The 14671-nt window shown below is 39.3% G+C and overlaps 1 protein-coding gene across 7 annotated transcripts in view; it reads left to right on the forward strand.

The window, feature by feature from the left end:
- The window catches only part of igf2bp2a (insulin-like growth factor 2 mRNA binding protein 2a), a 64311-nt gene that overhangs the window by 44064 nt on the left and 5576 nt on the right, over nucleotides 1-14671 (forward strand). For 6 of the 7 annotated variants that reach the window (XM_004555439.5, XM_004555443.6, XM_004555442.5 and 3 more), the window contains 8 exons: nucleotides 5008-5130; nucleotides 8241-8376; nucleotides 11524-11661; nucleotides 12238-12306; nucleotides 13028-13150; nucleotides 13536-13610; nucleotides 13761-13892; nucleotides 14135-14248. In XM_004555439.5, coding sequence (XP_004555496.3) covers nucleotides 5008-5130; nucleotides 8241-8376; nucleotides 11524-11661; nucleotides 12238-12306; nucleotides 13028-13150; nucleotides 13536-13610; nucleotides 13761-13892; nucleotides 14135-14248 — 910 coding nt within the window. The remainder of the gene's footprint in view (nucleotides 1-5007; nucleotides 5131-8240; nucleotides 8377-11523; nucleotides 11662-12237; nucleotides 12307-13027; nucleotides 13151-13535; nucleotides 13611-13760; nucleotides 13893-14134; nucleotides 14249-14671) is intronic. The other variant, XM_004555441.5, reaches the window with a different exon arrangement.

Genomic DNA, 14671 nt, shown 5'->3' on the forward strand with positions numbered 1-14671 from the left:
TATTGGAAGGAAGTGAAAGTCTTCTTTGTCCAAAGAAATAAAGCTGCCCACCAGCACCTGTAAAACTCAAAACTTATAGAAGGAGTTATAAAAAGTGTTACCACCCCCAAAACATTCAAATGATTTTAACTTTTATGCTGCAGTATTTTCATATTTCAGCACAATCACAAGGTTTTCACTACAGTTACAAGTTATCCATCCACCCATTTTCTTCCATTGTTTGGGGCTGGACCCTATTGTTGTTATCCCAGGAAAAGGGGCAGGGCACATTGGGCGTGCCACATACCTAAGAACCTATTTATATTCCTCATTCTCACCCAAGCAAAGAGTGCCGGATTACAAATGATGACATCATAGGCACCAACCTGTGTGGTTGGTGTCATTTCAGCCTTCCAACTTTTGAAACCTTGCACGTTTTCCGTTGCTGGCACAGGTGTCCTCAAAATGGCCGAACTCAAGGTGCCTGTGCAGACATTTAAATGACACATCTGTGCTGGAGTGCAGGGATTCCCAGATAGCACAGAACTCCGAGAGGGAGAGTTCTATAACAGTGCTGAAGAAGTTTGCAAATAGACAAAAGCGCGGTGATGGCGAGTATAGACGGATACAGCTCTGTGATTGTGTCACATTGGTGGGGAAAGCAACCTATGGGTCAAGCATAAATGGGCCATAATGCAGAGACATACAACAACTCATACAGTCATACCTACAACCAGTTTAAGATTACCAGTTAGCTTAACATGCATGCCTTAGGACTGTGAAAGGAAGCCAGAGTACTTGCAGAGACCACCGTACTCATTTTTTACAAGTTATAAAAATGAAATTTTGCTTGCACACAGATGGGCTTAGATTTATAGAAAATAATCTCTGTATAATGTTTTGCATTCTAAATAGTAAGATGGGGAGTTGAGGTTTTTTTTTCTTGACAGTGTCAGTGGAGCGTTTTCCCTCTGTTTTCTGTTTTCACGCGACATGGTTGCTAGCTGTAGTTTCACACTTACTGTACTCATGTACTGAAAGTGATAAACGTTAAAGTAAATGTGTACACTGTGAATTCCGTATACATCAGCATACCTTTAAATAGTATGTATTTTTTTCTGTCCCTATTTTTTTTTTTTTTTTTTTTTTTTTTCTGTCCCTTGGGCACGCTTCAAAATTTACACCCTTTTACGTTCCTCGGGACCCAAAATGGTCCCCATCCAAAAGGTGATATAGCAATGAATTTTATGAATTTTTTTTTCATTTTTTTTTCACATCAGATCTTTTAAACAACTTCAGACCTATCCACTGATATAAAGTTTTTCATAATTTTTTTAATATTTTTTTTAGGTTTTTATGGCTTTATTGTCATAAAAACCCCTGTTTTTTGGGGGGTAAAAAACCATAATATGCAATATTTTCAAAAAATGAGTTGCAAATGGAACTACTTGGCATGAGGTTATTAGAGCCTTGGATGGGTAAAGAATTCAGAACAGAATTGATTTTGATGCATTATTATTTTTGGAGCAATAAGAGTTTTTGCAATATACATCCATTGGTATCCCTCGGGACCCAAAGGGGTCCCCATCCAAAAGGTGATATAGCAATATCATATATGAATTAATTTTTCATTTTTTTTTCCACATCAGATCTTTTAAACAACTTCAGACCTAACCACAGATATAAAGTTTTTCATAATTTTGTAAATATTTTTTATGTTTTTATTGCTTTATTGTCATAAAGACCCCTGTTTATTTATTTATTTATTTATTGGGGGGGGGAAACCCATAATATATATTATAAATATATATATAAAATATAAATATATTCTCAATCACATTCACACCACTCTCTTATATCAGTTCCACTACATCGAGACTATTTTATGGTGGTTAGCTGTTTTATTGTCATGTATTTTGCATAATAAGATAACCATGTCCTGCATTCAAAAACACTGAAAATGTCTATGGTGGTGCTGTACCTAATATTGTGCTCATTGGATCCAAAACCTATTTTTCCTTTATTTTGAAGGCTGAGGCTTAGATCCATTAGGTATTCACGATAAAAAAATTATCACATGTCAGGATTACAGTATATCGAAAATATGTGATTATAATGGGAGTCAATGGGGCCCAAAATGGTACGAGGAATGTAGAAGGTAACACTTATGTGAATCTCCTTTACTATACACCACACCATAGAGGGGATCAATGAATTTTAAAAATAATCCTAAAATGCACATCATAAGTCAGTTTCATGCAACTAGTCTTTAAAATGACTGATATATTGAAAATCAAAAATCCAAAGTTACCCAAAAGGGTAACTTTTTTGACGAGGAACGCCGAAGGGTTAAATATGAATGTTGTCTCTTTAACTGAAAGTGCCTGTCAAAGTATTATGCAACCAGTAAAGTCAGAAATCCTGCTGTCACACGTAACAATAACCTCCACGCCTCTGTCCCCACGCCTCTGTGAAGTAACACCACCCAGTGCCACACCTCAATTACACCGTACCCTGTAGTTTCACTTAGTGAAACCCAAACCACTAAACTTGGCCTCTTAACCTACACCAATGCCATCTCCCTTTACTTGACCTACAGCTCACCCCATACTAATCTCACCCTTTCAAAATTGAACAGTATACACACACACACACACACACACACACACACACACACACACACACACACACACACACACACACACACCACCATCACTATCATGAAATCTTTCATCTAGCACAAAAGAAACCTCCAGCATCTGGCTGCTAAACACCACACCCCAGGAGGTTTCTTAGGTTAGTGTGCTTGTTGCTTGTGCACGTTTGCAGGAGTGTTTCCTCTAAGTTTAAATAGTTGGAGCATAAGGGCGTTTCCTACAACATCCCTATTTTATGTCCTTATTTCTTTTTATTATTATTTCTTTTTCTTTTTTTACCCAAAGCAGGAGAGTTGTCCATTTCTAAATGTAGCACAATAGCATTAATAATCTTCATAACTATTAATCATTCCAGACAGGACAGTCATTTGCAATCTGTACCTTTCTGCATCTCAGACAGGTGACCTGTTCCACACACAGAGGTTTAATTAAATGATTTGTTACACATTGGTTGTCCTCAGGTGGAGTTATGAAGTCTGCCACAGTTCATGGAAATGTTTCTGTTAGTGTAAAATAGTTTCTCTCCTCCTACCTTTATAGGGGTTGAGCAACCAAACCTGGCAAAGAGGTACATCTTAGGTATTAGATAAGAACCTTCATGAGCCTATCTAATATCTAATAATATCTAATGTATCAGCTATTATGATGGCAATATGTTGCCTAGCAACCAGGCAGCAAATAGCTACAATGACTTGTTTTCAGTATTTATGCAGCTATAACACTTGATAAAAGCATTGTATCATTTATATTTGACTAAAATGTAATATAATTTATATCTACACAGTTTAATTTCTTCATGATATATCATGACACCACCAGGCCGACTGGCAATCCACCATAACAGGCTAGAAGGATCTGTTTTTGCTGGGATATCTTGTGAAAACATCTAGTTTTAATTTTACAACCAATAGCACAAACGGGCGAAACAATACTGCAGCATGGTGTGCTTTTGTATTATTATTTGTATTTATGATAGTGTCATTATATAACAAGGCTTGTTTAATCATTAAAGTGACTACTAATGTATGGTAGCAGGTAGCCCAGTAGCAATGGAAAAATATTTGCTGTTATCATTACGTTACATAGGTAGATGCGGGTGGTGGTCGTGTGGGGAATCGAATCCCAATTTCACCCAGCAGGCCAAAATGGCTATAGCGGGTCGTGAGCACACAATGGAGAGGAATATGAATCATACAGTAATGATAGTCCTTCTGTTTTAATAAGTAATAACTGCACCATGTACAGTTTAGGTACAGTACACTGAAAGCAGATACTATCATACATGAATCATCAGTAGTTAATTTATTGAGCCTCTTCCTTCTCTAGTTAGGGACTTGAATGTCAAAATCATACAAGCAATCTTTTTTATACCTGTCTGTACTTCAGAATATTTTAAAGTCATGGAAAATTAATTTTGTCAAATCATCCTAATTTGTGGTGTGTTAAAGAAACTGGGACTCGCTTTCCGTTTCACTCTAATTACAAAGCTTACACAATCTGTTTTCCTCCTGAATATATTTTTTTAAATTGACTAAACTCAGCAGCCGGAGAGCAAAATCACTGCTTTGGCTTCTAGATAAATGTGCTGTGATATATTATTCAGGGCCAAACAGTGGACTTATATGCATTAATTTCTCAACTTTGATAGGAAGGATAATTATTTGAAATGGTATTCTTTATTCTAACTTGATTCTTTATATTTATTAGTCATTATGTTGGTTTAGTAATAAATCAGACTCAATTAGTGGAAAGTAAGTGGCTTAAACAGCCTTTTACATTGTTTACCTATAATCACTGCCAATTTGCTTGATTCATACCAGAGAAAAAATTCTTGGAAAGTGGTAGGTTATCATGTGGCATTGGCAATAAACAGTTTGTCACATTCAATTTTGGCGAAACACAAAGGTCCAGGAGAGAATATTCCGTTTCAAGGAAATAGTCTGCACTGATTTTGCACCATTTAACAATATCTAAGTTTTACAAAGCCCTTTAAAGTGACTTTTCATTCTTTCTCACACACTCACACACACAAATTGCGAGGTGCTGCTAGCTCGAGGGGATGGAGCCTGGAGTTGTCTGTGAAATGCAGTTTTTGAATAGTAAAATTAACATCAGCACAGGTTTGTTTTTCATAGAACAATACACTTTGTAACAGAGGCATGTCAGCATTAACCTTTCTGCATTCTGCATGACACCATATCATAGCTCATAGGTGATACTCTGTAGCACCTACCTTTTACTATATCACCTTACACGTGTGTGTGTGTGTGTGTGTGTGTGTGTGTGTGTGTGTGTGTGTGTGTGTGTGTGTGTGTGTGTGTGTGTGTGTGTGTGTGTGTGTGTGTGTGTGTGTGTGTGTGTGTGTGTGTAGGACGGAGGACATCCCTCTGAAAATCCTTGCCCACAACAGCCTTGTGGGTCGGCTGATTGGCAAAGAGGGTCGCAACCTGAAGAAGATCGAGGAGGAGACAGGGACCAAGATAACCATCTCCTCGTAAGTCCAGCTTTTAACTTGCTTATGGTGCTCTTACACATGTGTAACCTCTCATATTTGCAATTCTCCTCAGTGGATTTATGTTTTGAGTGAGATCAAAGATTTTTACTGTCGCTGATTTAACCAAATCACAAATAACAGACAGTGATTTCAAGCCCTTTTCACTGTAACCTCCTTCGTCTGTGCTCCTTAACCCTTCGGCATGTGGTTACACTTAACAGAGTTGTTAGAGAAGTAACGTGGCGATTCGATTACAGCTTTTTCTTTTCAGAACATGATATTAGAGAGGTAGTGATTGCACCCCATTTAACGGACTGTGCTCTCCAACCTTCTTTCATTTATTGCTAATGAATTGCTCTGTGTCTGCGAGGTTTGAGAATGTAATGAGCCTTGAGAAAGAGACGTCGAGGTGGAGGAAGAGCGGGCTAGAGCCCTTTTGAGAAGCTCAAATAGTAGATTCAGAATTGATGGTTCTGTTAAGTCTTTTTGCAGTGTCAACTGTGTTCACCAACATAGTGCAGAGAGTTTGAGCTTCAAAGGCCCCGAGGTGTTAACATTTGTGTAATGTCCAGGATAACTGGTCTATGGGGCTTTGCATCTTTGATTCATGTAACAGACTTTTTAGAGTAGTATTATCTCATTGGTGCCGGTTCAGCTGAGTATCAGACACCTTGAATTTCAAAAATTTGCCAGCAGCTTTCAAGATAACAGGTAACCATAGACATAAGCATTTTTTCCTTTCATATTCCTCAGGTTAACATTGAAATGTACAAATTAAGTCATTATCTGGCTGTTGCACAAATAGAAGAAAAACATCAATCACACTGTTGCTTTTTTTGGCTTCCATTTGTATATGTAAGTCCCTCTGCTGCTAATCCACTTGACTCGCTGAGCTTAATTTATAGCATTGCGTTGGATCCCTGCGGAGCCTCTGCTGTAGTGGGCGACATAGTTGTTTGCATTTATGCTCATGTGCTGATGTGTCTGCAGTGCTCCGCCATCGCGAGTGAAACCTGAGCTGATCATGTCAGGCGTTAAGCTAATATATCTTAAACAACAGTCGATTACTGAAAGGGAGGGAAATGAAAAGACTTCAGAACAGACAGTGTGTGCACTTCTGTCAAAGCTGTGGAACAAGAAAAAATGGCATGTGAGGACACTGGCAGGTCACTAATGTTTGCTTTACCTGTTTTGTTTTGTTTTGTTTCGCTGACATATTATCTTTGTGTTGCAACCAAACAGACCTGTCACACTAGTTGAGGTCTGAGTTGCTGCCACATGGCGCTAGGTTTCAGGGAATGTGTGGCCAGAATACAGAGAATTAAAGGAGTAACATGAATTAAGCAGTAGTAGTTTAAAGGGACATAGACTTTTTCAATAGCCTGAAATGTGAACAGTATGTCACATTACACTGTTCACGTAGGGCTGCTCGATTATGGCAAAAATGATAATCACGATTATTTTCACTGAAATTGAGATCTCGATTATTTGACGATATTTATTTAACAATAACAATGTATTGAACAATGACTTTAAAGATTGTCATAAAATATTATAAAATAGTGTGCAAATACTGATAACAGTGCAGATGTTTGCAATATAAAAAATAAATGAAAAATGTAAACATCTATGTTTAGTGAACTTTGCAGTGTTGCTCTGTGGTGCAGCTACGACACCGTAGCAAAGTTTACACACTATGTCTACTTGATCCACGTCTGACTCCGCAAACCAATAATGCTTCCACACCACTGAAGTTTTGTTTAACCTCTCTTTTCAACCAACGGCAGTCACTCTCCTCTCCAAATAACTTCTGCTTAGCTTTCCGAGCTTCCCTCGGGTCCTCTTAATCAGCGGTCCCCAACCCCTGGGCCTCGGACCGGTACCGGGCCGCGAGAGTTGAGGCTCAGGTGTGAAATGTATAGTTTTCAGGGTTTTTATCGGTTTTCAGCGTTATTTTGTTATCGTTTTTATCGTTTACTCGGTTTTCCTGGGTCTTTTCACGTGTGTTATGAATAAATCTTCTTTTTTTCGGTACCGGTACTAGTTTTATTTTGTTGTATTTATCCGCGACACCTTAAAGGCTGGTCCGTGAAAATATTGTCGGGCACAAACCGGTCCGTGGCGCAAAAAAGGTTTGGGACCGCTGCTCTTAATTGTTGTGACACGTGTTCGAAATGCAGAGAGGTGCGCTAGATTTGCCACACGGAGCAGCGCGAGAGTAAAGCACGAGGGAGGGGCTAATAATCGGCTCAGTCATTTTTAATGATCGTTGAAAGCCCAGATCGTAATCGTGATTAAAATTCGATTAATTGAGCAGCCCTATGTTCACGTAATGTAAAATGCAGGATTTGATTTAAATCAGGTGCTAGCATAGCATTATCCATGCATGTTGTCCGGTGGTATAAGCTGTTGTCTTCTGTGAAAGGGTCATGTGACTGGTAGGTGCGTGATGAGTCTGTGACGGCCCACCGTGTGACCAACAAGACCCAATCAGGAAACAAAGTGTGATGTCTCTTGTGGTTTAAAAAAACGTCCAGTCTGAAATGCAGACCTCTTTTGTTTTTGTTGACAGCATTTCCAAAAATGTCTCTTTTAGAATCTGGTGAAGTGAAAATGTATCAGATGCTATGTTTTAAACCCAGAGCATAGTTGGAACATGACTACAAATCATCGTATCTGTCTTTTTTTTGACATGTGAATCATAGTCTAAGCCAACACTGCATTTTTAAAGCTCCCATATTCTTGACTGAGTTATATTAGTAATAAACAAGAATCTAAAAACGAACAAAACATGTCAGCCAATATATGTTGTTCAGCGTTAAACCTAAATTTAATTGATATTCTGTTTTACTGTCAGTGCAGTTTAACTCTCACTCGGCCAAGTTATTATTAACAACGCTGCAAGCTTCTCTTCACTGCCATCCATCCTGTATGACGTGAATGCAGCATGTTGAAAGACACAGCTGAGTTGCATTATGGGAAATGTAGTATCCAGCCTGTGGAAACTTAGTCAGAACCTAAATATATCATTATTCTTTTAAATCTGTTTTGAGAATCCTCTGCACGTCTATACAGTAATCATTTCTGTGTGTGTGTGATTTTCCTTTCAGGTTACAAGACTTAACTATTTACAACCCTGAGAGGACCATCACGGTGAAGGGCAGCGTAGATGCGTGTTGTAAAGCTGAGATGGAAATCATGAAGAAGCTGAGGGAAGCCTACGAGAATGATATTGCTGCTATAAATGTAAGTCTTGAGGGTACCGTCTGCAGGCCTCCTGATTGTTTGTGTTAGTATGTGCTAGTATGTTGACTCACGCAGACTGACAGGTGAACAACAGAGAGAAGCGATGATATACGGCGGGATAATATTGCCTTCCCATTCAGCGCATGTTAGCGCCAGCATTAGTAATACCAGCTTGGTAAATGGATAACAGTAAACGATCGCTGGACAGCTCATCAGTGAGTCGAGTGTTTGAGCGCTCCGTGTCTGTGTGTGTGTGTGTCTGCCTCTTTCATGGAGCTTCTGACTCACACTTAGTTCCCCGCTGTGTATGTGTCTGTGTTACTGCTGTAACACACTGCTTTTCCCAGCATCCACCTGATATGTGCAGGCCGCCCTCTCGCCCAGCTCCTCTTTCACACTGCCCCAATGACATCACCAGCGGTGCAGCCTGAGAGGTCATCCTCTGAGGAAGAGCGATAGCCATGATGGCACACTCTGCATGTTCTCTGTTGTACTGCAAAGAGATGAATGCTGATAAAGTGACTGTATTAACGATGACGATGCTCCTCAGGATGTGACTCGTGTAGTAACACGGAATTAGTTGGTTTCTTTCCCTTTAGCGCATTAGTTGATTAGTTTTTCCTTCACAGTGACAGTCTCAATATTTGTTCAGAAATAATCATAACGCAGCGTGCTGCCATGTTGTTCTGGATGTTAAGAGCAGTTCTGGCACCTGTCAGGTTGAGTGTCAGCTCTACAGTAAGCATTTAGGGCCATCTAGCGTGACAGTCTGGATATTACAGAGAGCGTTCTGGGATAAAGGAAGTGAAAGGAGGCAGTCCTGTCTTGTCATGGCCATGAAACCAGAATAGCTGACTTGCCTTTGGGGGAAGATTTTTCTTTCTGTTGTTGTTTGTTTTGGGGTTTGTTTGCTTTTTGTTGTTGTTGTTTTTTGGTTTTTTTTGGTTATGCTTTTAAAACATCTCTCTTGTAAAAACCATGTACCACAGGAGCATGATCTTTTTAAGGAGTTAAGAAAACAGACCAATTTTAAGCTTGCAACAAGCATTTTTTAGAGTTTAGTGGTTTTTTTATTGTAATGTAGCTCATGCAGTAGAAGATTTTTCTAAACCCCTAGAGGAAGATTTATTCCTTCGCTTTTTCTTTAAAAGACATGCAGCTAAACAGTATTTTAATTATCAATAAATGAAGAGGATTTTGCAGAGTATGTCATTATTATGGTAATAATTAATAGAGATGGCACGATACCACTTTTTTATGTCCGATACCGATACTGATATCATAAATTTGGATATCTGCCGATACCGATATGAATCCGATACAGTGTTTTTTAATCAACAAAACTGTTTTTTAAATATTTTGCTGCATTTTGTATAAGTTCATACTCAAGTTTAAAACAACAACTACACTAAAGCTATTCTGTTATACCTGTATGCAAAAAAAAATATTTCATAGTACAGCAATACTGATCAATCTAATAAACTTAAACCTACACCATCCTCCCTATTCTGGTATTTTAAAGAGTACTTAGCGTAAATATTAAGCAACCTAACTAATAGGGTTCCAACTCCCAGCAACAACAAAAATAAATAAATAAAAAATGGGGAACCACCCCTCACGCTCCACCTCATGATGCTTAATCGACGTAATCAACCTTAATTTGATGCAGTGTGAAAAAAAAATGCACAGAAATCAATTATTTTTCAAGAAATATTAAATAGATTCAACATCTTTCTTCAACAAAATTGCAGACTGCACAGATGGTACCTTCCCAAAGGAAAAAGTAGTATAGCTTACTAGGGTATATATATTAGACTTAATAGTTACTATATACAGTAATGGACTTCTATACATTTTGCATCAAATTAAAACTTTGGCTGTCAGATAATTATTTATTAAAAGCTAGACATTTTAAATGAGAATAAGAAAGAAAAGTATGTCTTTGTGCCCCCTTTTCCCTGTTAATGCCCTATCGGCCCCCCTGGCTAAACTTTGCTAGATCCGCCCCTGCACAGTTACCAGCGTCAGCTACGTAGAAAAAGATCCTCGAGTAGAAAGTAATATTAAATAAATTCTAACAACAGCTGATTAAGCTTAAACGTGCTGCTGTTGTTCAGCCGCTGGTTTCCTCTTTCTGGTGCAACGTGGGCCAAAAACAAACTAGAGACACGGACTCGCGACAGAAAAGCCGATCAGCTGATCGTTAAGCAGTTTCATGATTGAAGTAGCAGCAAGAAGAGGCAGTCGCTTGTTAAGCTTAACGCAGGAATGCTTTACAAACATTCAGAGATGGACTTACACACTTGCTTTACTTCTCTCGGGATAACTTTGTCGGAGATGAAATGCTGGGTTGCTAGTGAAGCTCCAAATGCTATCCAGACCACTGACAGGTCCCGCATGCCACAGCCGCTCTATCACGTGATGCATACTGCTCCGACTGCTAACGTTCTGAGGTGAGTTACGGCGTGTTGCAAGTTTTGTGAGGTGCTTTCGTGATATTTAATGGATCGGATTACATTTTTTATTTTTCTCCGATATCCGATCCAGTAATTTAGGTCAGTATCGGACCGATACCGATACGTAATATCGGCTCGGTCCATCTCTAATAATTAATAACGTGTAGGACATATTTTTCATTGATAAATTATTCAGACATTTCCTCAGTCATCATAACTATTGTTGAATACTTCCTCCAGCTCTGCATCCTTATTTGTCAGCACAAATGTGGTGTTCTTTGAAGTGATGTGAGAACAGAAAATATTTTTTGTGCTTGTGACCAACTTTAATGTATCAGATTAAATAAAAGGCTCAGAGTTGTTATTATTGTTATATTAAAAAATACTTGAAAAATTGTTGTTTATTGCTTGCATTATTAACTTTAAGAAAAAAGTTTAAAATGTGCTTAATTGGACAAGTCATTTGTGTTTGGTATGTTTTCTTCATCTTTCTTCAACTTATGTTTTTTCCAAGATCACTGCAGTGTTTTTTCTTTTTGTTTTGCATGCTTTGGATATTAAATGAAAGTTAAAATCCGATCAGCTTCTTTAAAAAAAAAAAAATCGCATTAATTAAATGCCAAGCAATTGTCTTCTGTTGTGATAACTTTTTAAAACTCTGCCACTGCCACTTCTTTTTTTGTCCGCTCAGCAACAGGCCAACTTGATCCCGGGCTTGAACCTGAACGCTCTGGGCATCTTCTCCTCTGGTCTGCCGGTGCTTCCCCCTGCTGCTGGACCACGTAGCGCTGTGCCTGCTGTGGCGCCAGCAGGGTACAACCCATTCTTAGTGAGTATCCTCTGTTTTCTTTGGGGGGGGAAGGCTTTTTTGGTCCCCCCTCCCCTTTTCCCACAGACTACCTGAGCGCATGGCCATAAAAGGGAAGAAAAAGTTATTTTTGAAAATGCTTCTTTGAGCATGACTTTGCCTTTGCTGGTTTACCCACATCAAGTGCATGATAAAGATTGACTTGATAAAGCAATTTATCTCCAACACTTGGTAAACCAGGCTCCTCTGAAGTGCATTTTTAAAATACACTACAGTGTTGACTCAGGTCTTCCTGCATGATTTTGTACACAGTTTGAAGCAACCAGAATTCCCCCATCTTCTCCAGAGATGAGTCAGTCTGTCAGTAAAACAAAGTCTCCACTCATTGCCTGACGAGCGCGAGCCAAAGCGGCGTGAGACAGTGCGTGAGAATGCATGTGCGTGCTTCGTAGTCAAGACACTCAGTGTGTGATTCACTGCGAGTTTCTACCCTGAAATTCCCCCCGAAGAAAGAGCTTGACTTGTGTTCGTGCCTGTGCCTTTTAACATGTGTGTTAACATGCCATCTGATAGGCATGCTTGTCACTTCACTTTCAGAGTCACTCTTCACATCTCAGTGGCCTGTATGGGGTTCCTCCAGCAAGTGCCATCCCCCACCAGCACTCAGTATGTTCCCTCAAATCTGCACTACAGTCAGTGTTTCCTCTCTGAATCCTTTGTTTTGTTTTGTTTTTTGTTTGTCCTAATAGATGATTGCTTTAATAATCAAAAACAGGTGAAATCCATGTTTTGGAAAAGAGAGCCCTTTAGGATTTACGTTTCTTCTGGTTGTGTGGATTCTGCAAATAGCTTCTATGCATGGGAGGTAAAACCGTGAACCCTGCTGTAAAACAGATAAAGGCAGATCTAAATGAGGTGGATTTGTAAATAGCAGACTGTTAGAACGCCTCAGTCAGCGTCTGTGTAGGACAGAGAGTCTGGATTCCTGTTTACCATCACCCAGTCACCAGAACACCACAAATATTCCTGGAAGGGGACTTTTTAGCCCAGAGTTATCCCGTGGCTCGTAAAAATTCACTTTATAAACCTCAACTACATGAGTGTTACCATGCTAAGAAAAACAAAAACACAGGGCAGGCATCACCCCTAATAGGAAATATTCCATTCAGACGTGGCCAGAGGGCGATGTTTACCCAAAGAGGGCTTAATTTAGCCTCCCTTGCATCTGGTGTCAGCTTTTTCGTCCGTTCTTCAAGTATCTGTCAAGTGTGTTCAAAACCGTTTTTGCGACAATTTGAATCATTTTCTTTTCTTTCACAGTCAAATAAATAGTAAAGTTTAATAAAAGTACTTTAAATGTTTTCTTTTCTGTGTGGTCCTTTTTCAGCAACAGGCTCCAGAACAGGAGGTTGTCTACCTCTTTATTCCAACTCAGGCAGTCGGGGCCCTGATCGGCAAGAAGGGTCAGCACATCAAACAACTTGCCCACTTTGCCGGAGCTTCCATCAAGGTGCGTTTGTTGCCTGTCAACAGTGTGCTCAGTAAGAAAGGGGAAAGAGGAGGATGGAGTGTTGCTAATCTAATGAGCGAGTGTCTTTTTTTTTTTTTTTTTTTTTTTTTTTTTTTTTTATAAATAAACCTCAACTCATCATTCACCCAGCAGCATTTCATGGATCTGGGGTGGAGCAATTTCCATATTTCAAAATGTTGAAAGAGAAACATTTCAGATAATGCAATCAGAGACAATTCATTTTGTTGGATTCTTCAGTTGCATTCAATATATTTGTGGGATTTTCTTCTCATGATTTTATTGGCCACAAGCTTTACATGATCTCATACTGCATGAATTTGTTCAGAAGCTAGAAATCTGATTTGCGTCTTTCTGTGCGTGTCAGATCGCTCCGGCTGAGAGTCCAGATGTTACTGAGAGGATGGTCATCATTACTGGAACACCAGAAGCTCAGTTTAAGGTAAAACCTGCATATGTGCATGAATCTTTGTGTTAAATAATTTTTGAGGGGGGATTAACTTCATAAATAGTTTTCATAACAGCAGTGGATCATTGTTTGTCCCCATTTTCCCCAGTCTCTCCTTGCCTCATTCCCTCCTCTGTATTCCAGGCCCAAGGTCGGATATTTGGAAAGCTGAAAGAGGAAAACTTCTTCTCTGCGAAGGAGGAGGTCAAACTGGAGACGCACATAAAGGTTCCCTCAAGTGCAGCTGGCAGGGTCATCGGTAAAGGTGGTAAGACGGTAAGCATGCGCTTGAATTGTCCTTTAAACTGCAGCAACAACAATGCCTTGCTCCAACTTTTTATTTAAATGAGCTAGTTATGTTTACATGATAAAATTTTTATCTGTGAGAGTCTCACGTACTGGTGTTTACTGCAATTACTTATTGGCTTCAAGGGGTGTTTCAGTTAAACACAATTTAGAGGTTGGAGGTAAAATTCAAAGTGAGGCTGTGATAACGGGAGTCTGTGTCGGTGTTTCAGGTAAACGAGTTGCAGAACCTTACGAGCGCGGAGGTCATCGTACCGCGGGACCAAACTCCTGATGAGAACGACGAGGTCTTTGTGAAAATCAGTGGGCATTTCTTTGCCAGCCAGGTACCCAAAATTAAACCAGCGATACTCATTATTTGGCTAATTAGTTCTGCTGCTGCACAGGTATCAAAAGAATAGCTGCAGCCACAGCGTACAAAAGGCATTGTTAAATCGCATAAAACAATAAAACGCGGTGTAATGTCCACATTTTTATATGATCATAAAACCTGGTGTATTCTGTCTAATGGCTCTTTGTTCAGCCGCAACATGCTTCCCCTATGTTTATGTGTATTCTCTTCTGGCCTGCAGTGCTAAAACCATCTAGATTATTTTAGTGTGAGCAGCCCCCCCCCCCCCCCCCCTTTTTTTTTTTTTTTTTTTTTTTTTGAGATGCATAAATGTCTGCCTGCTACAATTGAACTAAATGGCAGCCATATTGTGTTGCTCAAAGTGCCTGTAATGGATTAAAAACCTTAAAACCTTTTT

This window comes from Maylandia zebra, linkage group LG16, assembly GCF_041146795.1.
Source record: "Maylandia zebra isolate NMK-2024a linkage group LG16, Mzebra_GT3a, whole genome shotgun sequence".
Lineage (NCBI taxonomy): Eukaryota > Metazoa > Chordata > Actinopteri > Cichliformes > Cichlidae > Maylandia > Maylandia zebra.